This window comes from Perca fluviatilis, chromosome 6 (genome assembly GCF_010015445.1).
Source record: "Perca fluviatilis chromosome 6, GENO_Pfluv_1.0, whole genome shotgun sequence".
In the NCBI taxonomy this organism is placed as follows: Eukaryota; Metazoa; Chordata; class Actinopteri; order Perciformes; family Percidae; genus Perca; species Perca fluviatilis.
Genome location: NC_053117.1, coordinates 1,156,726 through 1,181,873, shown reverse-complemented (window position 1 = coordinate 1,181,873; position 25,148 = coordinate 1,156,726). Strand labels below are relative to the sequence as shown.

General features: G+C 40.2%; 1 protein-coding gene across 1 annotated transcript in view; it reads right to left on the bottom strand.

Annotated features, from left to right (window-relative positions):
- The window catches only part of si:dkeyp-14d3.1 (transmembrane protein 132C), a 172,154-nt gene extending 147,750 nt beyond the window's left edge, over positions 1–24,404 (bottom strand). Inside the window, exon 1 of the mRNA XM_039804456.1 lies at positions 23,470–24,404. Within this exon, the coding sequence (XP_039660390.1) occupies positions 23,470–23,530 (61 nt within the window). The 5' untranslated portion in view covers positions 23,531–24,404. The remainder of the gene's footprint in view (positions 1–23,469) is intronic.
- Positions 24,405–25,148: the final 744 nt, after the last annotated feature.

Sequence of the window (25,148 nt, the reverse complement as noted above, 5' to 3'; positions counted from 1 at the left end):
GATAACTGGACCCCCTGAGAGAATATTTCTCTCGGCACTCCTGTTTAATAAAAGCATTCTTTTAGAATCTGTGTGGGCCCATACCATATGGCCTACTCTGGTTCTATAGTGTCCCTTAAGACTGTATATTAGCAGTGTTGGCACTATAACAATAGCGTACAGTGGCATAATCTGTGTTAAATGATTCGTTGGACATTTCAGGAAATGATGTTCAATGCTTTCTTTCTGCCAAGAGTTAGATGAGAAGATTGATGGACAGTAAATATGATGCTAAAGCCAGAAGCCGGCTATCTTAGCATAGCATAAAGTCTAGATACAGGGGGGAAACAGCTAACCTTTGTCCAAAGGTAGCAAAATGTGCACTAATTAACACTTAATATCTTGTTTGTTCAATCTATTCAGAAACCAACATGTAAAAGCAACGTTCATAGAGCTTTAGATGTGCTGGTAGGGAGAATCTTTTTTACATTTGGACAGGCTACAGGCCTATGTTTCCATGTGCTTCAGGGCTTAGCTAAACTACTCTAAGCTAAGCTCCTCTTGGCTCTAGCTTCATAGCCTATGATTCACTAAGGGGCCATCCACACGAAAACGTTTTTTTGTGCAAACGCACGTTTTGCATCGTTTGGGCCGACGAATCCTGCAAACGCACTACCTGAAAACGCACTTTTTTGAAACCTGGTCTCAGGGTGAAAAAATCCGAAAACGGCTCTCGTTTGGCTTCATATGGATGGTGAATACGAATCCGTATTGATGATGTCATCGCCTCACCCCTCTTTTACACCCTCTCCCACGGCCGCTGACGCACACAACTGCGGTGAAGCTAAGCGAGCATATCCCATCTCCATGGTCAAACCAGCTCACTTCATCTAAATACTGTGTCTCTGGTCCCTGACCCTTCCCTCTGGATTCTACACAAGACATATTGCTAACGTTATGTAGCCAACGTTAAACATCGCTACAGTAGCTGACCGCTCCAGCAGCGAAGTAACATTAACGTTAGCTGCTATGGCTATCTGTTTATAAAGTGGAAGTAGACAACTTATCAACTAGCTAGCTAATCTGTCTGCTTATCAACTCCTTGAACGGATTATAGTAACTTTTACCACAGCTTATTAAAGAAAGGCTACTGCAAGAAAAACGTATATATTATTAAAAAGACATCATTCATGGATCATTGATGTTTGTTTGACTGCCGATGTTAGAGCTAGCTAACGTTAGCTCGCTGCTAGCGCACTGCAATCAGGCAAAATAAAAAGCAATCCAACAGCACATTATACAACGTAAACAAAGACACGTTTTCTTGCGGCGGCCTTTATAAAATGAGCAGTGGTGAAAGTTATTATAGTCCACGGATGTACAGTATTAAGAGAAAGTTATAATCTAGCTATGTTCATGTTATGATGGGAAGTGGAAGTGACTATGCTCTTCTTCTCCGTTTTTTGGTGAATTTCTGTTGCAGAAACAGCACCGCCTATAGGCCTGGCATATGAAGTAGCGTATTGAGTCATTTACAAATGGATTTGTTTGGACGCAACTATTCTTAAAAACGAATCCAGGAAAGACGGGTAAAAAAAAGATCGTTTTGGTACGTGTGGACGTGGCCTACGTCATCTGTTAATAATTCCCTTTCTCAGTAAGAAGTTGTTTAATGGATAACGATTAGAAATTGTACCTAGTCAATAAAATACAGTTACTAATCCCAGTAACATTAATGCACCATAGTCTGACAATTTTGGGGTCTGCTTGTTTCCTGTTTTACCATGAGTTTAAAGGTATGGTTGATATTAGATTTGTCTGCGTTTGGTTTGGTAGAACGGTTCAGTACATGTTAGTTTGGCGCCGGCATTGGGGGTGGGGGGAGATGGTGAGACAGCGAGAAAGGACATGGACTTCTGGAAGCGTTATTATGGAACCTAGGCAAGACCCGCCCTTCAATAGCATTCACGCGTACGATTGGCCAGGCGTACGTGCTTGCGCGGGGTAACGGAACCCGATTTGTTTAGGTCCTATCCCCTGATCAATCGGCTTTCCTAACCTTAACTACTCAAGGTCAATGCCTGACCTCAACCAATCGGACTGCCTGATAAGTCAATTCTTGCCAAGAAACCAGTTGGGATCCATAATTCCGCCTAATGGAGTGCTGCTTGCAGTCACTGGGGCTAACAATCAGCTAGCTGCTGATGGTCTGGAAAGTGACAGAGCTGTGCAGCAGTCAAGCAAAAAGTAATTCAACTTTTTTCTTTCTCTTTTGCTGTTATGTGATGAGTTATAGGTAATGAAACATGTATTACATGTTTTAAGTAACTAGCCCAATATTGGAAGTCACTGATCAAAAAGCATTTAGCACTAGTTTTCATCATCTGCCACCACCACATTAGATCTATTAATAAGTCAGCCTTCCTTAACTATGAATAACTGTCACTGTATAAGCACGGTATGAGCCACTGCAGAATGTCATAGCAACAATAGTGTAGTAGTACTAACTGTCATTTTACTTTTAAGGTTTTAATTAGGAACGTTAAAAGATTCCAAATGTTCTAATCAGATTTCTTTAATATAGGGGGAGGAATGGGGGTGTGAGGGATGCACATAGCTCTCAGCTGGCAGAGAAATCCAAAGACAAAAGAAAAATAATGATAATTCAACTGAGAAAAGTGTCTATTTCAGCATACACTTTATGATCCACATCATGAATAATAAAATGTCCCTATTGTGTGGCATTAAATTGTATAACCATAGGCAGCATTATGCTGAGCCAGATACATTAAATGTTTTAAGGCTCATTCTTCATTTTCACTTTTTTATAAAATGGGATTTATTTTCTCCCTCTCTACATGGAAATGCTGTTGAGGCTGTGCTTTGCTCATGGAACAACTGTCAGGACCTCTCGCCAATGGGACTTGTGCAAAGGATGGTTGCTTCATTAAATGGTATTGGTCAATGGGTATTATGAAAGCACTGTCTGCAAATAAGTAGTTATTGTCCTTTTTAGACAAGCTAGCAGCGGCGCTCCATGGATGGAAATGTCAGTCTGTCAGTCGACCACTGTAACCCAGACTGAAATATCATAAACAATCAGATGGATTGTCATGGAATTCTGTACAGTCATTCATGTTCCCCAGAGGATGAATCCAAATAATTTTGATCTCCTGACTTTTCATCTATAGCTCCACCAGAAGGTCAAAGTTTTCACTCAGTACTGTATTAAAGTGTAACTCTCGCCAAAATGCAACCTAGGGTCTTTTTGTGAATGTACCCGAGTCAAACTTTTGTTTAAAAGCATAATTAGGACGGAAACGCCACTTTTAAGATTTACGGTATTTTCAGTTTTTGGTCAAATGGCCTTTTGAATGGCTTCAACATCACTATTTTTAAAACACTAAGAAGGCTCGACACAACATGAACCTTTGCTCTAAGTATCACCAGGGGCTCTACACATGAACTCCAGCATTGAGAGCATTGTTTGTGTATACAGAGTTTACTAAAAAGAAAGGTTTTGAACAACTCACTTTAGCTGTTGGTTTTCCCGTAGCCGTCCATCTAGCCATTCAAAAATAGTCGAGGGAGGAGAGTAAAGATGGAAAGCTCCTAAAGCTTAGTTCCATATAAATGCACAGATAATTTGTTGTTTTGTCGTTAGTGAAAAACAATATTGACCTTGTTGAACAAGGAGCCTCGTATAAGAATGAATGATTTCCTCCTATGGAGTCCGTTCATTATCATTCGGGGATCGATACTTTTTGACTGACAAGATGGCGGATAGCGTAAACAATAACTGCTAAAGTGAGTCGTTCAAAACCTCTTTTTAGTAAACTCTGTATACACAAACAATGTTCTCAATGCTGGAGTTCATGTGTGGAGCCCCTGGTGATACTTAGAGCAAAGTTTCATGTTGTGTCGAGCCTTCTAGGTGTTTTAAAAATAGTGATTTTGATGCTATCATAGTAGTGCCCCTAGCACTCCCATTCAAAAGGGCATTTGACCGAAAAACACAAATACGGTAAATCTTACAAGTGGCGCTTCCGTCCTAATTATGCTTTTAAACGAAAGTTTGACTCGGGTACATTCACAAAAATACCCTAGGTTGCATTTTGGCGAGAGTTACGCTTTAACTACATCTACTGGATTGCTTGCCACAATATTCTCTACAGACATTCACAGTTCCCAGATGATTTATCTCGATTACTTTAAGATCTTTAATGTACCCAACCTTTCCTCTAGCGCCACCATGAGATTTACATTTGTGGTTTTGAGGAAACAGACTGTAGTTCTGACCATAACACAGCTCAGTGGAAAACAATCTTAAAGTCCCATGTAGAAATGGATTTACATTCTCTGTCAGACTACTCTCCATGTAATCTAGTTTCTAAGGCAGTGTACAAGGGTATATAGCATGTAATAGCCTCACAAAAACTTTAGTTCCAATTAGTTTAGTTGTCACTTTAAAATATCTGATGCCACTCTTGCACATACAGTCAATTTAAGCTTTCCAAGGTAAGGAGTCAGAGGTTTTTCTGTCAGACACAGCTGTGTAGAGGTATGCAGGGGAGAAAGACAGGTCTCAGATGAGTGCTTACTAGTCAAGCAGCACCCCAAACCCATACCCAGCCTCATACAGGCTCACTCATCCTACCACCGGGGCTCCACGCTAGGATATGTAGAGCTGGAATAGGACTGGCAGAGCGAAGAGCAGCCTTCACACTCGCACAAGCTGAGTAAATGAAAAGGCACAATAGAGGACACCAGGGAAGGAGAGACGTGCGTTCCTGCTGTCCACTCCTGGCTGTAATAATATGGATGGACACAGAAGTGAATGGCTGCTCGGGTGGCTGGCTGGTCGGTTGTCTGTCTTTATGCTTCATCACACACGTCAAGACAGACAAGGAATAAGAAACAATGACAGGAAGCTCAACAGGAAGTAGCAAAAGTAGATGGTGAGCAACAATGAACAAAGTATTGAAGAAAAGGGTGGATGTTTCGGTGATAACTGGATCCCCTTAATTGATATTTAGTTTCTGATCATCTCTTACAAGGATCACATACAAAAGGGTTCCCCCGACATTTGTAATCTTAACAGGAAACAGCTAATCGTACTGCAAATCTGCCGTTTGTCGAGGTTTACAATTACACTCCCTGTGACCCTCATGCTGACCTTAAATCACTCGCAGCTTTGTCATGAATGCCAAACAAGACAATCTTAAACATGAAGGATGACGGAAGGCTCTCTAGTCCCGTTGAATTATCCACATCATATTTCTCTCCATGTTCAATTAATAAGGGCCATTGAATTTGTGACCATGCGTCAAGAATAATAATTACAATATTTCCTTCAAGGATCATTTGCAGATGATTTATGCTTTTCAGCCACCAAGAAATCCAAGAAAGAGGGACTGGGAAAAAGAATCAATACATGACACAGTATGGTATTACTGCATGCCAGCTTTCATAGAAAAGAAATCATTCAGGCAGATAGAGGTTTGTGGAGTCCGCCCAGCTGATATGTTAGAGTCACGGAAGGAGGGAGGTAGGGCCACAATACAAAGTTTGGAAATCTTCTGAGGGAATATGCTACGCAGGTGACTCTTCTTTATCCAGGAGATGAGCTGAATTCAATGCACAATAATTGCTCTTGATTAAGGGTCAGTATAAATTAGTGTATGTGTGTGTGTGTGTGTGTGTGTGTGTGTGTGTGTGTGTGTGTGTGTGTGTGTGTGTGTGTGTGTGTGTGTGTTTGTGTGTGTGCTGGCAGGCTACTGAGGGACCTGCTGGGGATGTTTGTTGCCTCGCCTCTAATGGATGGCCACATTTAAGACTCTAAGAGCTAATAAAGAGTAATGGGCCTGTGGCTTCACTGGGGAGGAGGAAGAGCTATTTTGAGTTCATGAGAGAAAGCATCATCTCAGGGATTAAACAGTATCGACCGATGAAGAGTAAACACTGCAATGCCGTGCCGCTGTGGATGGAAGAGACAAACCCAAATAGGCGCCACTGTTAGTGGGCTGGGAGGGTCAGCGGGGATGTCATTAAAGCATGCTGAGAAAGGCCTCCAGGTGCTGCGAGGAGGCCTGATATGTCTGGAACAGGGTTACCACAGCAGGACACTACAGACTGGGTGGCAAGAACCCTGGGCATCCTGGGCATCCTGCGGGCAGAGAACAACACCTCCTTTGTGCCATGCCATGCACATGGCTGGAGGGGAAAGGGGCTGAGAGCTTTTGGCTTGGGTTGGGAGGATGAGACAAGCACATATCTGTGTGCCAATCAGTATTCACGTGGCCCCTCCGGACTTCTCTAATACATAAACTGGGCTCCTTAATGAATCTCTTCCCCTCACACTGGCCTTTATTGCAAAGCGATATCGTAAATTAGGCTAAATACAGAGGCATTCGCGGGGAAGAGTCAGGCGGCCTCTTTGTGAGTGCAGAGGAACATTTAATGGTGAGTGAACACTGTTAGGACAAAGGAAGAAGTGGATACAAATCCAACCAGGACTTATTGGCCACCTACTGATGAGAGCTGGGATAGAAATTACACAATGACACAGCAAATAGGATTGTAGGGGAGGATTACATGGCTATTGATGATAATCAGTGTCTCACTGAGAAATGGAAATTCAGATCTGTTACCGTAATTCACTTTCCAATGTTCTTCAACTTCATAGCAAATCATAGTTGCCCCCTGTAAGTGTTATCACCAAGCAGTCATGTTAACACGGCACCAAATCAAGGAACCAAAGAAAATCATATTGAGATAATATTCAACACAAGCAAAGCAGATTGATTATGGATGGTGACGCCTGTCTGTGATTCTGCGGCTTGAAAATGAAGTACTGTGCCTCTCTGATGAGCGTGAGGAATAAGCTGCTGCCTCCGATAATGAAAATGGGTGTGAATCAAGCCAAAGCATGTTTTTCTCTTCCCAGGGTCAAGACACATCAACACAAACTTTTACAAAGCCAGTGAACATAACTTTCAGAGTTCAACTATGGTCTGCAAAAAAATCTCACAATGAACTGTTTGTTACCCCGAATTAGTTAAAGCCATAATCGTGAGGCTTTAGAGGGTTTGCTGAGGAACCTGGGGACGATAGCTGTAAAATAATTCAATTAGTTTATATAGTCAGTACAGAGAGAAGATTTCCCCCTAAATCCCTTTATTTATAGGTGTGAAAAGCAGAACTAGTGAATGAAAGAGTTCTGTACCACAGTGTCTCTGCATACTTAAGTGACTCCATATCCAAGCCTGCTCCCTCTCCAAATCTACTGGTAAACCTCTCCCCAAGGTCACACACATATAGGATGATAAATTCAGCCTGGAGCCCTCCTGACAAGGTTGAATCCCCTATAAATGCAGCCACACTGTGAGACTTGGAGTGTTTATGAATCTAGTGTAGGCTTTTCTGTGAGTTCTTTTCAAAGCTTTCTCTTCTATGCTTTACTGCACCTGACCTTAGACTCTTTGGCAATGAATAGACCATAATCATGCTGATAATTGATCTTGATTGGATAATACCTTGCACTACTATTCAACTGTAAATGCTTAATGTCTTCATTTAAGACTGAATGGTGCATTAGGATAAATTGCCGAGCAAAAATTCAATACGTACGAACGTATTCAAAGTCAACAGAAAGATGTGAATGGAAGAAAACAGGTGTAGATTCACAGCAAAGATGTCTACCTAAACTGAATGTTTTATCTCGAGGAAGAAATTGAGAGTTATGAAATTTTGTTCATTTACACAAAGAAAGTAGCAGAAAGTAAAGAGAATGGTGGATATTAAAAAAATGTGGTTAAATATTAAAGAGTGTCTGGAGAGATATAGAATCAGCTGTCAGTCATTACAACCAAACTGTCTGAAAACTTTCATGCAAAGGGGAAAACAGCCACTGGGCGTATGTGGCTAATAAGCATGGACTGGAAAAGCATCTGAGCTCTTAAACCCATTCGGATGAAGAAAGACCACATGAGTCTACATCAAACAATGGATTGCTTTGAAATGCTTGAGTGTCGCTCAATCATCTGAGATTTGACTGTATAGGCAGCCAAACAACATAAGCTGTGTACTATTGTGTAGTAAATCCTCATTCTGAGTATCTAAGTTGTGAGAGTATTCACAGTGACAAAGTAACAACATTAAGTCAAAGATGTCAGTATGCACTCTAAATTAGTTTTTGTTTTTCACTGTGGTGTTGATTTCCAACATTGCAGATACAGTATGTAGAAGCTGTTTGTAGTTGAAAAAATGGATGGTGGTCTGAAAACTGACCAAAAACCATAAACATATTAAATCTTTGGAAAAGTTTGGTCTTTCTTAAAGGGTAACTCCCGTTTTTTCAACTCTATTTTCCTACGTTTTTGTGTCTAGGTGACTGATGGGAACAACAATCTTTGACATTGGCCCAGTATTAAGCGAGATCGCTGCAGTCAGCAGCAGCGAAACAAGCTACAATGTAAGTTAATAGGGCAATTGTACAGCTTGTATGTACCTTCACAAAAGTGCTTGTTTTGCCACTGACAGGCTCAGATTAATATTCTCCTCATTATTTTAAGACTGTAGTGACTATAATAATAGCAATGGTTGATGTTGCACTCTGCAAACATGTCATCTTACTCTCTGTATTTTTCACCTTCAAAAATAGGTCAAAGGTTCCTCCTTTTTGCTCAACTCTGCTGTACAGTGCTGCACATTTTGCACTAAACTGCACCAAGAGACCAAAGAAAAGAAAACACATAGCCTCTAAATCTAATGACTTTAAAGTTTAAACTACACACATACACTGATCAAGATTTATCATAATTTCCTTAGTAAAATCATGGGTTTGGTGTGTTTAATTCTCCAGTGAGTTGTGTGTACAGCAATACATACAGTAAGGTCAGTGCAATCACTAGTTATATATGAGAAAAAAGGGAAGTTCTCGGCGCTTCTGCAGACCACAACAATCCGGTGCAACCAAGGCAGGACTCAACAGTATAAAATAGCAAAAAATTGCAACACAGATGTCTTCTTACTTGAATTATATTTCTTAAGGTGCATAACAGTGACTAACGTTTCTTAAGGTGCATAACAGTGACTAACGTTTCGATGTAAGATTACATCTTCATCAGAGTCCTTGGAGAGAATGGGCAATGAAGCCCTTAATAAGAATCATCAACAGGTGTGATTGTACACAGGAGGGGCGGTGACAATCTGAAGATACACCCATCTCAACCAAGGTGTTATGATGAAGATGTAATCTTACATCGAAACGTTAGTCACTGTTATGCACCTTAAGAAATAAAACCATCAAGTAAGAAGACATCTGTGTTGCACCAGCAATTTTTTGCTATTTTATACTAGTTATATATGTTTTGTATTGTTGAATCCATGGGAATATAAAAATTAGTATTGCACTTTTGGACTAACTTTTTACCTAGTATCATTTTAACCATTTACTTTAGCGTTGTCTTTACAAGAGTCGGCAAAAGGAAGCCAATACCAGTGAATTAGCTGTGTGTTACCCTTGGCCATACTCGGACACTCCTATTTCCCCGCCATAAAGACTCACTGTGTGCTGCTGCTTTAACAGTGTTAGTTTTAGGCTACTTTTGTAACTCGTAGCAAGTGTATAAACCACACTGCCTGGATCCCTTCTGAAAAGAGCTTTTACTACAGTTTTGCACATTGGACTGATGCTGATGTATTAAAAAATTACTAACTTCATCCGATACCAATATGATTGTCGATATATCATGCATCTTTGGGAAAGAAAAGTGATGTTTTCTTGTCCTCTATAAAATATTCACCCCACACTGCCTGGTTCCCTTCTGAAAAGAGCTTTAATTACAGCTCCAGATGGACTGGCTTTAAATCTGAAGTTTAACCTATAATCTGTCAGAGTGGGAACTAACTCCATGAACAAGTAGATCTATTTTGGGCCAGGGAAAAAAAGCTATTAAAGCAAGGGGAGAGAAATGTTTCTATTTCCGACTAGAATAGAAGGAAAAGCAGCATGCTTTCACACTCACTGACAAAATCTGTTAGTTTAAAAGAAATATTTCCAACTAGCAATGCGCCGTGGCACATTTTGTTTTCAAAGCCTCGCTGTCTAGCTGCTAAACTGAACTTATTTCAGTGATTGACAGCATCTCACTTTACACACCAGCAAACTAGGAATCCTAAAAGACAAGATGATCCCTCTCGAGCCAGCTTTTCAGATGTGGGCTTTCTAAAGTGTGGAAAACAATAGAAAACAAAAGCTAATTATAATTTTAGTTCTACAAACATTTATTGGATGCAGAGCTGATCTGCAGGCAGAACAAAAAAAAATCTCACTGTTTGAGTTAATCCTCAATAGCACCGCAGGTTTTCCTGGCTAGCTAATGTTAGACTGAACCCCTGTGAAAAGCATAGAAGGGAGGGGGGGCAGCCATTATTATAAAGCATTATATTATTGCTGTGAAAAAGAGAAGGAGAAGTAAGGTGGCATTATCCTGTTAGCCATTACACCTAGCTGCAATGTCAGGGTTGCGTGACTGACAAAGACAGTCGAAGGCTACTTTTCCTAAGCTACTTTTGGTTAGCTTTGCTAGCTAGTCTACTGGTAGGCCTACTGTAAGAAGCTCATCAATGAAGAATGCAAAACAAAACTGTCCCTGAAAAATGTGTTAAGTTAATTGTAGTTGTAGTAGAGTACATTAATACAGTACAGCAACACTTCTTTATTTCACCTCTGTTTAGCTTTAAAAATTGAGTACTTTACTGTGATATGATATAGGCTAATCACTACAAACATGTTCAGATATGAAAATGATTGAGAGAAACAAACTAGTGACTTGTGGCAAGTCAGCCTCCCTCCGAAAAATAGCATACGGCTACTGTTCATCAATTCATGCGCACATAACATCTAGTTAATCTGAGTTTTAAAACGTTTCTGTATTAAAGTCTCGTTGGAGATTTTTCCCTAAGGGTTTTTTTGTGTGTGCTTGCTGTCGCCCAGAAAAAAAATTTCATCAGCTGTTTTGAAAGTAAATTGCTAGTGACAGTGCTGCTACCCCTGTCAGTCACAGGTCAGTTCCAGGTGTCCCTTGAGAAAAAAAAAAAAAAAAGGCCAACAATAAACATTGTACTGTGATGTGTAGCAGTATTACTGCTGATAATAATGATCTCTGGCACTCTACATATTTTCCACAAGCTTCATTACTCTGAAAAAAAAGTTGGTCAGTCTCTATCCGACATCTGAGGTTATAAGACAATGCACTGAACAATGTGCTATAAAAACATCATGTTAACAATGTTACCAAAAATCTGTATGCCTACAAGACAAGGCAAGAAAGTGATATCATGTAATTACTAAAAGAGCTGTTCATATTTGAGAAGTGGAAGATCCAACAACATGAGCATGACGTGTAAGAATGTTTTCTTATTTTGCCTACATGCAATAGCCTTTCGGGGCTGTTAGCTGTACTGTAGTCTCACTTTGCCAGACCATCCACACGCTGCGGAGCGGAGGAGGGTCTGGCTACTCCACATGGCAGTCCAGGATGGGAGAAAAAACGTCATGGGCTGTGCTAAGCTCCGCACTGAGCCGCTGTAAAATAGTCGTGCGACAGAAAACTTAGTTTGGACATATATGCTAGCTAGCTGTCTCAATTTACCCTGCAGAGATCTGAGCAGCAGTAAACCATAGTCCTCATAAATCTACAGGAGTACAAAGGAAACGGACACTGGCAAAAATACATGCATCCGGCGGAATTTCCTGCGGCACCAGCGCAATCAGTAGTGGAAGTGGAACGTAAAAGATATAGACTAGCTGTACTCTAATTCGGTTTCCAATCTCCACACCAAATAATTCAGCATTTCAGTGCACTCAGGTTTCACACTGCCTTATTCATAAAACAAACAAGCTGATGAAGACATAGTCGTTGGAGCCACAGTGAAGAGTACAGTGTATCAGGTGAATTTGTCTGGATTAGCTTTCAAAGAAATGTCAATGTCACATATGCATATCCAATATTAATAAAATCTGTCACCGGTCCATGTTGCTCTCATCACACCACGGTTTGACTGAAAATGGATCAAGCCCCACCTTTGTTGGTGGTTTCAATGTGGTTGTTTTTCCAGCACTGAGGCTTGAATGAGCAGTATTCAGAGCGGATTATATAGACAACAGCCCGGGAGTAGTTTTTTTGCGTGGCTTTCATTCAGTGATTTAGATAAAATGAGACATGTCCACATATCTCTAACCGGAGTGTAAAAATGTGGCTAGACTGGTTCAGTAATACATTAATACACATTAATGTGTTAACCCCAACACTGAGTTCTCTGTATCACTATTTCTTACAACATGAAGAGATGTACCAAAAATAAATCACAAGTTCACTTCCCCGTTCCCTCTTAAATTGTGTGCGACTCCAGATCCCTTATCAAATAATTGATAGAATTCTCCTATACCCTACACTTTCAGGTTTTATGTACTTTGTATGCTTTTGTGTGAGAGGATTTGTACTAATGTTTTTGTTTTTGTATCTTAGTGTTACTGACTCAGAGGTGACCTCATGTTTTCTGTGCCATATCACAATAACAGAGAGAGTGATTCTTCACTTCTCATCCGTCTTCATTCACAGGAGGCTGCCGTCTCAGAGATCAACCCACCTCTATCTGCTGGTCAGCTCACAAAATATTTCCAGACATATTTCTCATTCGGATAAAAATAACAGGTCAGCTCCTGAATATTTCTTTGGATGAACCAGTGCCTTCCATAAAAAAAAAATAAAAAAAAAGACCAGATAAAACCTGACATGCTTAGTTGTTTTATAGCTCCTTTCTCCTTATCATGCAGTACTTTTTTTCTCACTGCTTTTCCCTGTCCTGTGGCATGGATATTGTTGAAGCGGTCATTCTTGCTTCAAGAATGCAGGGTAGCACTGTCTGTGTGATAAAATTCACACCCTCCGTCAAAGCAATATACACTTGCGTTAGTTCCAGACAAGCTATAAAAGAATACAACACGACAGAGAAATGCTGTATATGATTTTGGAAAGTATCAACTGGTAAAGATCTTGCGGTTTCTTCACTCTCGTGGGCTAAATTAGCTTTCCTACACATGGCATGTGCAATTAAGGATGGAGCACTAATTGCATCACTCTGAATTTCAGCGGTTGCCTTAGTCCCAGAACATCTAATTACAGGGTCTTCACACCACACTCTTCAAGGTTCTCCAAGAATACACAAAAACAGCATGAAACAAGACAATAGTAATCAAATGCAACCCAGCAGGGCAAAGAAGCACTTGCCAAGCGCTTGTCTGCACTTATCTCTGGCTTAAACAGGGGAATAGTTAGCGTGCCCTCTAAGTGAATCATATGAAATCCTCCATCATACTTCTCTGCCAAATCGATTTCAGAGCCAAACAAATTCAAATCAAATCTTAATATTGTTTTGGCCATGTGGTACTTTATAGATACAAACTGCAATATGAATTATATGCTGACAAAATGCTTGTATCATTATTCAACTCCAAAACACTCTTAATACCATACTGCTGTAGAGAAAATGCAGCTGAGCTTTTAATGGATGCAAGAGAATGACCATATTAGCCTTCCTCCACTACATGCCAATAAAGGTCAGAGTCAATTCGAAGGTTTAACTTAGCACCTTCAAACACAGTCAATAATCGGCCTCCAGCCTACGTTTCTGAACTTTTAACCCAGCGTTCTCTTTAATTATTTTTTCTTGTATTGTAGTGTATTGTTGACATTTTGTAACCTCTTTTAGAGAAATGCTAAATAACAAGAATACGGGTCTAAAACCACGCTAGCGGCTCTGTGAGGCTCTACTTTGGCACAGCAGTGCTTAGAGCTAAATGCTAACATGCTAACAATGACAACATGCTGATGTTAACAAGATCATGTTTGCCGTGGTAGTTTAGCGTGTTAGCATGCTAACATTAGCTAATTAGCACTTAAAACAAAGTACAGCTGAGGCTGATGGGAATGTAGTTGAAAAAGGGCTAACTCTGGCATATTGACAGAAATGTTTATTAATATGCACTGTCCCTGTAATAAATGAATGTTGAAGATCCCTGAAGTAGGCTATTGGAAAAAATTTATATGTTTCCCTGACGATGGCACTAGTTGAAAATTCACTGCAATTCACCCTGAGGGGAATATAAATTTCTGTACCAAATTAATTTCAATCCATTTGATACTTATATATAGATCACATAAGTCATTACGATTCATCCTCTGGGCACCATAAATGTCGGTACAAAATGTTGAGAGATATTTCAGTCTGGGCTAATGTAGTGACAGAGAAACCTACCAACCGACATTGTCACCCATAAAGCCATGCTATTTGTATGGCTAATAAAAATGATATGATATAATATAGAAATCCAAATTCTAATTCTAAGCAGGTGGGTAAGACAGCATTCTGTGTTGCATTCAGATCCTTATACAACTTTATGTCCCAATTTAAATTTTACTGTAATATTTTTAGGCTAACCCTTTATTATCATTGGGGTCATTCTGTCTCAGTTTGTTATGGCTCCTTCCAATTTGTGTGAAATTGAGGGCCTCTGGGTTAAGAGGAGAATCTGCAATATTGCAGATAGTGGTTTAGAACGAGCTGTGGCAGGATATGCTAACTGCCAGCGCTGCCCCTTCTGGCCTGGGCAACACCACTGAGCACCGCAGGGCCAATGACTTACAATTGCCCACGCTGTGTATGTTGCGACTGCACAAATCTAATCCTCCCTCGTCATCAGCTCACTGTCCCCTAGCATGAGGAAAACAAAGAAACATGAACACTATACGCTGCCAAAAATCGAGCACTGCAGGCTGCTAGACAGCCAGAGCAAGATGACAGCGTGAAATCAGTGCTACACATGTTCAGTGTTTCCCCCAGAAAAGTTGTTTAGCCCGGTGGCAAGTGTCTTTATTTTTTCCGACAAGGCCCCGGCTGGGGCCAGTCACAGACTTATGGCAGCATTAATGTAGAGCCAAATAGTTTCTGTGATAACAGAATCATGAATGAAATCGCGAAATTGAGAATTTAAAAAAAGTTATAAGATAGATTCCATAGGGCCCGAGATTAAAGTGCTTTATGCTTTTTGGCTTTTTCCCTTTCCTGTATTGTTATATATCTTTTTTGTGCATGTAACAGGTTTAAAAAGTGAAAAGCCCAAAGTCCACCCCATAGAGTTACCATCTCCAACAGAAAACACTGTTCACAAACTGCTCAAAACAGCTCTATTGTAGTCCAGCCTTTACTTCAGTGACAAACACGCTAGTGTGGCACGCCCTTAAACCAAGCTAGTTAGAGAGGAGCCCGAAGAGTTCAGATAGTTGTATCGCCATGTTCAGGAGACAGTGAAGAATTAAAACGTTACGTATGAAAGACTAATTTGTTAACATTTAAATAACTTACCACTCTGAAACGTCTTGCTCCAGTCTATGTTGCGAAGCTGGTTCGGGTTGCTCTGCCTGTGTTTCGGGATCAGACTCGGGTTCGAACAGCTGAGCCGAAGCCATGGTTACTGGCTGAAGCGGGTTTGTATTAGATCACACTCACTTGCTTGTCAGAGGAGCTGCAGTAATGTGCAGTACGACAAAAATATGGTGTTTTTTGAAAATTAAACCATGTAAACCGATTCTGGTACAACCTCTAGTTACAATTATGAACCTGAAAATGAGCATAATATGAGGTCTTTAAGTCATTGCTAAAAGCTAACTGGAGATTTGAAATATGACTATCTCTAAGTTTCCAATCAAGCCACCCCACTGTAACTGTAGTTTAAAAAAACGTCTTAAAAATACATTAAACAATAATTCCCAATGGCTTAGGTCAGGTGGGGGGCAACTTACAATACACTGGGGGAAACCCTGCATGCTTGTTAAAGATTAGGATAAATCAATATAAGGACATAGCTTTTTAGATCCTGACGGTTAAAGTGCATCAGGAGACTTTTGTGCTCTTTGTCTATGACCAGTCACGCTGACTCAGTGAGTTCACTCGCAGGAGTTCATTAAGTTAGAGCCACTCCTGCCAGACTAACTTGTACACTGATTGTACTCTGAGGTGGCCATTACTTTCACACTGATTAGGAACTGGTGATTGTGTCAGGACTGATTGGGGACGCACACATACACTGGCATTCCAATTACACCAAGTACCATCAAGCCAATGGTCTGAGTGTACTTCGGGCCATTTACATTAAACTGAGCTGTAGTAAATGAACAAATGATTGTTCTGTATAAGTATTTATGTTGAGTATCTCAACATAAATGACGAGCTGTATTTAAAAGTCAAAGAAATCAAGAAACATCACATTCCATAAACAACACAGAACATTGGTTTTTAACTTTCTTTCAGCCCAGTTGGTCCAATTTGAAGCACATTGATAAATGCAGCCTTTATATAATGAAACACAACATATAGTCACAGTATACATTATGTGCATTTCAGTTTGTCACTAGATAGGTCAATATCAATTTTCTTTTTACATAGACACTTGATATATAATATAAGCAAACATTTTGTACAGGGATCACTTAAATGTGGTTATTAAAGCTGCATTACTCAATATTTGTATATTAACAGTGGATAATGACGAGTAATGTGAAGTCACTGACTCTCCCCTCAGAGTGTTTTAGCATCTTTTAGCTCATTGTTTTGGTTTTATAGCCCGCTACATTACTGTTTTCATTCACTTTTACCGCTTTCATCATCCCTGTTTGCAGTCGCCGGCAGCAGTTTTCACAGATAAACCCACTGTTCACAACCTGCCCAGCACAAACCAGCAAATGGCTAATGAACATAGTGAAGCATTTAGCAGCTAAAGAGCTAGATATTTCCCGCTGGAGTGGGTGGAGAGACCAAAGCAGCTAAAAGGAGAGTGAGTTGCCTGAAGCACGACTTCAAATGAATGCTAATGTTGCTCCGGGTCTGCTGGATGTGAGGCAACTGTTTGCTAACAACAGTCAAGTCATATTAACTCGACAGGCTGATAATATGTCAGTGTTGTGTTTATATCTTGTTGTGCTGCCCCCTAGTGGCTAAAGTAACAAAAATCATGCAGATAAAAAATTATGTGCAAGATATGTACTGTGAGCCATTTTACGGCTGAAAAATAAGAACTCTTAGTTATCTTATCATGTAACATTTAATGAATGCAGAATGTGATAAGGACTAGGCTTTATGTAATGTCAATGGATGAAATTACATTTGAGAATTTATACAACTTTATTTTAGTTTTTTTTCATCTGCCTTGGTTAATTTGAAGTTACTGTATTAAAGTTAGCTGATATTGTAACATATATTATTATTACTTTGATAGTGCTTTGTTGCTCTGTTCATGTGTATTGCTGATATTTTGTTCAGATATATGAATTCATACTAACAGAGCAACTGTTAGCCACCACTGTTGATAGTGAAAACAAGAGATAAGCATATGCATTTGTCTGATAATTCAGCTAGAATTACAATGTCATTATTTTGAACAGAAACAGCTCTCAGTCAAAGGGAGCCACAGACCTGACATTTTGCAAATGTAAAGCCCAGACACTGACCATAAATATGTTGATTGCATGCATAGTGATTTCTTTTTATATCCAAACGAGGTTTATATAAGGCTAATGCTATTGGTTTATAAATTATAAAATGTGCTGTGTCAGAGGCACCTTTCCATCCCCCATAAGTCATTCCCTATGCAGCTGTACATTGGTTTGCTGTCACAGATGAGAGGGCACAACCAACTCCCCAGTCTTGTTCCGGCTGCAGCAGACAATAGTGATTATTTACAGACAGAATGGACTGCTCAAGGGACAAAACTAATATATTTCTTAAATTAAAATTCTATGGTAGTTTTAAGGCTGCTGTTCGGCATTCTACTGCATGAGCACACCACTTTGAATCACAAAGAGGCGCACGACTCCCATTTTACCACAATCTCAACTATCAATCAGCCACACCACAAAGAAGTCAATGGGCCTTGACAATATGTACCTGTCAGATCATTGCCTCTAATGCATTAAGCTCTGAAGCCTCTGATAGACAGCGACAGCTCCGCACACAACCAAGTGCTCCACTTTCCCAGATTTGACAGCCTTTTGTCCAGCCACCTGCTCGTGATTACTCAAATCAAAAATGCATAACCAATGGGAGTTATGGATGCATCTCCGCTGACAGGAAGGAAGCAAGACCAGTCTAAGGAACAGCACATAGCAAGCTATAACCGGCTGAAAAAATATACCTGTGATACAAAATAATTCTTTACAGACTGTGCTATTTTAATACTTTTAATTGAGAACAAATGTTGTTATTTATTTCTCATATTCACATCTGTGCTTGCAAAGAAGACCCACAGTTACAAGGGAATTAAGTTATTGGGTGCATATTGTTTAAGCCTTGATGCGAGATATATTACATTAATATCTAATATTGTGGGATGTTGTCCTAGAAGTTTTTGTTTCCAGAGAAAGCTCCCAGGCTAATGGCATTTTATTAATGTATTGAAGTCATAAAAACATAATCCACTTCTTAGTCTGTTGGGTTTTCTTTTGAATATCCCACGATTCAATAGCTCTCACATTACAATAAACAGTGCAAATCTATTTTCTCCCTCCTCTTTCATGCAGAATAAAAATGTTCAGCAGTACAAACATTTACAGTAAAGACAGAGGTGACAACAGGACAGGAAATGCAATTGGGACGTTATCTGCTGGAAATAAAGCATTACGTATATCTCAACAGTGTGAAGATGTCTGAGCAGTGTGTATGGGAGAAATTCTTCTTTATAGTTATAATGTAGCTGAGTTTGTATTAAAGCCCACTGAGCAAACATCAGGGCATATGTTTACAGTAAGAGCTGAAACCATTACTAATAAGCTGCATCCCAGTGTCTTTTACTCTAAGCTGTCGAGTATTAGGGGAACAATTTTCAACATAGTTATTATTTCTTTTCATCAGCTTTCAAAGTAAAAGATGAGTCTCTTAGTTCTGCTGAAAAATATTTCTTCGGAAACTTTAATGTGATCTTTAAAGTGACTTCTCAGTAAGAGATTTGGTCCAGGCAGACTTTTTCTTTTTATCCAGTCCAACAATGGGGTTGAGTGGGATGTCTCAACAACTATTGGATGGATTGACATTTAATTGGGTGCACAATTTGTGGCACCCAGAGGGTTAAAAATTTTAACAATTGTAGCGGTCCCACGACTTCTAAACCAGCTCCACCATCAGGTTAAAATGTTAATTTGTCCAATACTTTGGTTTATGACGAAACGGCTCAGTTTTACTTAGTGTTTTGCACTAATTAATCAATGTTAGCATGGTAGCACTTGCTAAACTTAGAGGATGACCATGGCAAACATCAGCATCTTAGCATTGTTATTGTGAGCATGTTGATGTTGAAGTCTCACAGAACTGCTTGCAGGGCAGTTTAATACTTAGTATGGGTTAAATGCAGTAATTGAATTTCACTACATACTGAACTACATACTACAACTGTACTGTGTGTATGTGACGAATAGGAGTAAAGTTTCCTTTTCCTTTTGCTTCTAAACTGAAATGTCCAGTGCAGCCTGAGTTCATGATTAACGGTGTGTTTACAATAATAAAGTATGACTTTGAGATAGGGCTGTTTGATTATGGAAAAAAATCATGATCACGATTATTTTGGTCAATATTGAAATCACGATTATTTAACACAATTACTCACCTTGAACTGTGAAATTTCCCTTAATACTTCCCGTTTTAAGTTTTTATTTCATTCAGAGAGACAAAATAAGAATTACTTGCTAAACGTAAAGCGCAAAATAATAGTTTTTTCTCGATTATTCGGTTTCGTAATCACGCTTAAAAATTTGACTAATTGCACAGCCCTACTTTGAGACAGCATGCAGTCTGACATGAGCTGGTGGTCTCTGGTGTTTTGCCTCCGTTGCACCACACCTAGTCGACTGGAGCACACAGTCTGGCTGTGAACTCCCCGACAGATTTATGAGGTGGGAGTCCTCTGTTCGGACACAACTTTACACTGATGAGAGAATGCACAAACACTGCATCAGCATGTTTGTCAATTATTAAAATGATCCCCCTCCTCAGGCTCACACACACACACAGACACACACACACACACACACACACACACACACACACACATTCACAACCCCTCCCTTTAAAGCTTTTAAAGAGATTTCCTCCATTCACCTTTCCTAATCATGAAATTTGATTAAATTGAATGTGAGATCACGGCAGTTATAAAGAGTCAATTAACACGTGGCAGATGTGCTTTGTGGGAATATTATAGGACATTATACTGATGATGTATGAATTTATGAGGGCAAATCCCCCTTTTTTTTCCTCAGTTATTGAAAAGCTACAATGTATGCTTCCCACGCATGCTTTAAGTATAATGAGCATGAAAGTGCAGTACAAGGGATTTAAATGAGAGTCCACCTACTCAGCGTGTTTCATAAAACTGTCATTAAACAAACAAATTTGACACACAAACAAATGGCACTAAACATTTGTGATGGTTGGTAATTACACAGCAGAGAAGTCCAAACACATCTTAACACCGTGCTGCCACTGTGATTCTCTCTTCCTTTCTCCCTGCATGAAGAGAGCTGCAGAAAACACCCAAGCTATGCCAAAATTGGATTTGAGAGAAAGGAAAAATCTGCCTCTTTTTATCAGTGTCCTCCCTCACAAATCTAAAAAGTGCACCACAGTGCGCTCAAAGCGTAGCTGAAAGATAGCCTTGATAAGAATTCCACCAAGCAAGGGATTTCTTCTGTTCTTTTCGTGTTCTCTGATCCTTGAATAAACGCCACAATCCAGCGAACGCCAACAAACCAACAAAGTGACTTACGTTATGGGCCTTAACCAATGGAAGCTCACTTAAGACAGACCTCATTTCAATCATAATGACCATTATGCTTCTTATGCTACGTGTACAATCGACGAGCTGTTAAAAGTTTGCAACAGAATTCAGGATTAGTAGGTCTCGGTGCGATTTCCTGGAATCGTCCAGTGTGATAAAACACTATGACGAGAAGTAAAGTCAAAATGAAAACGTCCACCGCAATGTTGGTGAAATCAGGCCACGTAGTTATAAAACCTCCAGCTTCAATTTGACATCGTACAACCTAAACCAAAGGGAACCCAGACATTCGGCGGTATGCAAACAAAGACATTCTACATCCATTTTAAGTCACAAAGTATGAAGAGAAACAGCATCAGTATCGTGTGCTCTCTCAGCTGGAAGTTAAATTGTTTTTTACATGGCTGAGATTTTAAACTGAACTTACATATTATACAGATAATTTTTAGTCCATTGATCAGAGTCACATTTTCCCTTTCCAGTGAAAACAAACTGTTTTCTGTGCACTCGGTACGTCTCCCCTCTCTCTCATTTCTTGGCCCTTGCTTGCTCAAGGACATGAGTTGCGAGGCTTAAACGAGTGCCAGGGGCAAGAGAAGAGGAGCTGGACGCGTGCCACCACAGCACTGGGGCACAGGACCACAGCAGTGGATCTTTCTAAAGGACAATTACAGATAAAAAAAAAAAAAACTCTCTTCTGAGAAAGAGCCTAAGAATCTCTGCTGGGTTAACAAAATGTTGGTGTTCCAAAAATCCTACAGGACAAACCCAATCCCTTTACAGGGATATAGACGCATGAGGACAGACACATTGCGCGGGAACAAGAGACGGCACGGCTGTGTGCCTAGTACTTAAAGATGTAGACTGAAGGCTATCCTTGCCTGATCCCCTTTTGGATCTCGTTAAGCTCCAGGATGAGATGAAGGGAGGGAAGATTGGGTATTGCACTCAAGAATCCGAGCGAGGTGTCTCACTGGAACACAATTCAATTAATAGACGACAGGACAGACTTTAAACAAATATAAGGGCCAGTTCTCTGAAAACAGAAAGAAACTTTCAGTCTTTATCTTTATCACGATGACTTCTATTCAACATGTTTTTAAGCAATATTTTAAGTGTAGTAACTCCCTGCCCTTATAGCATTTCGGCTTTCCCAAACAAAGGGCATAGTCACAGTCACACCAGAAGGTTTCCCTCCCTAATTATGGCTTCATTATGCTGTGCAAGCATTTTTTCTAGCATGGATTTGAGCCTTTCATTTCCTGGAGGGTGTTATCAATTTCCATAACTATTCACGGTGAGAAGCTGTGACCTGCAGCTTTATGACACACAATGCTCAATTAGGATCGCACAGTGTGTATGGTTACTGAGACGGCCTTGGCATATGGCAAACATCATTACCGTGCACTTCAAGACAGTGAGTCAGCACTCAACAGAGGCGCTGTCAAATAAGAGTCATCCTCTGGAGCTGTGAGAGAGAAGCATAATCAAGGTGTACGTGCACAGAAGATGTGTGAGATGCAGTTTGAGAATGTTTAGCATTAAGTTTTTGGAAACGCGTGACCTGTAAATTCAGCGTATGTTTTTTTCTTCGTATTTTGACTATAACTGCTTTTACGTGCACATAATGATGCTGATTCTTGGCCTCAAGGCCCAAAAAGCAGACAAGGTACAGCCACTAGGAAAGATGTTTTACATTGCAGTTGGTATAACATTCAATTGAATATTTGCAGCTGCAAAGCTGAACAAATCTTTTTTTTCTAAACTTAAAGTCACAATGTGTAAAGTTCTATTGGTTTGATAAGAAAGAAAGCAGATAATGCCAGGTATTATCCAGAGAAAATATTCAAAATAGTGGACCATATAGATTTTTCAAATAGCATATTTTATGTTAAACCCTTTTTTCCAAACAAAACAGAAGGGATTCATTAGCCAGACCACCAGCTGCTCCAGATCTGTACATTCTGGCTGCAAGGCAGCCAAAGTCAATGCTGCTCTCCTCCTTATGGCACTAAACGGCTGATGCAATGGCATGTGCACATTGTTTTAGCAAGAAGTCAAATAGACAGAGAAAAAGTCAGAGGCAAAGAGAAAGACGAATAGATTGTCACTGTTTGTCATGTTGTGATCTGAGCCATTATGATGCATCCCCTCTGCAGGTTTATGTAACTTCTCCCATAAAATAATGATTGCCTGTGAGATGAATTTTGATTAACAAACCTGACAAGCCGAGAGGTAATAAAGCCACAATGTGTCTGGTGTACAAGAGAGAACCCCTGTCATATTGAAATATGCATGAGATACATGTTATTTAAGGCCAGAGTTGTTTTGGGTGTGTTGTACAGGTGCGGGGGGTTCTTGATAATGCATAATGTATAACTGAACAGATATGAACTGTCATTGTTGTCATATAGTATGACTTAATTAGAAAGCTGTGTCTCAGGTGGAATTTGTCCCAATACCTGGCTTGAACCCGTCCTGTGTGTTGGCTACAAAAGACTTCTTCATGTCTGGCTGCATGTTCTTTGTAAAAAAAAAAATGTAAATACATTTCCTCAGTTGAAACAGTGGACTATAGAAGACAAATAGGCTGACATTGTGCTTACCTCCAAAAAGTAACACCGCCGACTGAAGCGCAAGGATATGCAACATGTTTGTTGGAGTCATCAGGCAAAGAAGGATCCCCACAAAAATTGTAAATTGTATGGAAGCCGAAATGGCTTAACTCGAAGAAAAAAAATCTACTTGCAGCATCGTTAGTAAAACATGAAAAAGCATCTTTTCTGGTGAAATTTTCATTGCCTCATCCAGTCATTTGCAAATGCTAAAAGGGCACCGAGCGTGTGAAAAAAACAAATCTAAAAGCCTCTTCACTTGTGTCTTGTCTACTTGTTTTTGTCTGAAAATTCCAAGAACTGAAGAGAAGGAACTTGCGCGCAGCTTTGCATCACTCTTTGAAGCATTTTTGGAAAAGAAAGATGCTTAGACGCCTGGTAGAGTGCTTAAACCCAAGGTGATACGTCTAGTGTGATACATCTTCCCAATGCTTCTCAGTAAGCTCCAAAACAATGTTCTCCAAAAAAACAGCCAAAAACGCTTTCAATCCCTTATCCTCAGTGGTCAGATCATCTGCTCTGTATCCTTCACATTACCAGGCACCTGAAGTTGGCTGCTATGCAGTGCGTAAAGTCCGACACTTGGGGACGAATAGAAGCAGTTCCCATCTGGCATCATGCATGGTATAATCTACAAAAGTAAAGTAATTCAAATTGCAACATAGGTCAGCGTATATCCACACCAAGGCAAGTCCTGAGCGCAACTCCAGCAGCCACGCAGCAGCCACAGCAGGGCGCGCAGAGCTCTGATCCCGGAGCCAAATGTTGCAGCTGCCGCTTCTAATTACACTTTAGCACCAAGTGGCTCAAACAGGCTATTAGGCGAAAGTCCGGTTTCAAGCCTTCGCCCTTCGATGTTTACGTAGACAGGCAATAGGCTACAGTTTCAGTGGAGCTTACGCACTGTCAGCCGTCCAATGCGCTTCGAGAGAGGATAAGAAAGCGTGTATAGCAGTGACACCAAGCTCACACATCGGGAGGCGTGTGGCGCTCCAGCAACGCGCCATCCTTCACAGGTAGTGGTGCGCATACACATACATATTTATAGCTATTAAACACTTTTGACCAACTGAATTCACATTCAAACCAAAGGTATCTCCATTAAAGCGTATCTTCAGATATGACGCGTTTGTACCAGAGCCATATCTGCCTCCTTACTGAATGCCTTTCACACTTTCTCACCGACAACGGTGCCCTCTGTGGACAAAAAAAAAAAAAAAAGACTTTAAAAGTTGTTATCGAACATGTCCAATTGATTGTATGATTGCGCCACTCGGCAGGCACTAGTGACCCCATGTGGCATGGGAAATGAACTGAACGGAGCTGCTCAGGTGTGAAGGTGGAGGACAGAAGGCAACAGACACTTAACACATGCACTCCATAAAGATCCAATTAGAAACCAGTGATTAACGTGACTGATGAAAGCATGACACTGATGACGTCTCTCTGCCATGTTATCCAGAGAGAGATGCAATCAGACGCTACAAGTGTGTTAAGTTATGGCTGCCGTGCTGGACAGTGAGTTTCTAGTGTCCATGTTGCATTTTGACTCATTCATTCATATTTTCCATACCTCATTCCTATTCAGATGATGGACACATGCTCTTTCCCAGCATGCATCTTGAATAGTATGTGTAAAACAGCCTTCTAATAGGCCTATGTTCTAGCAG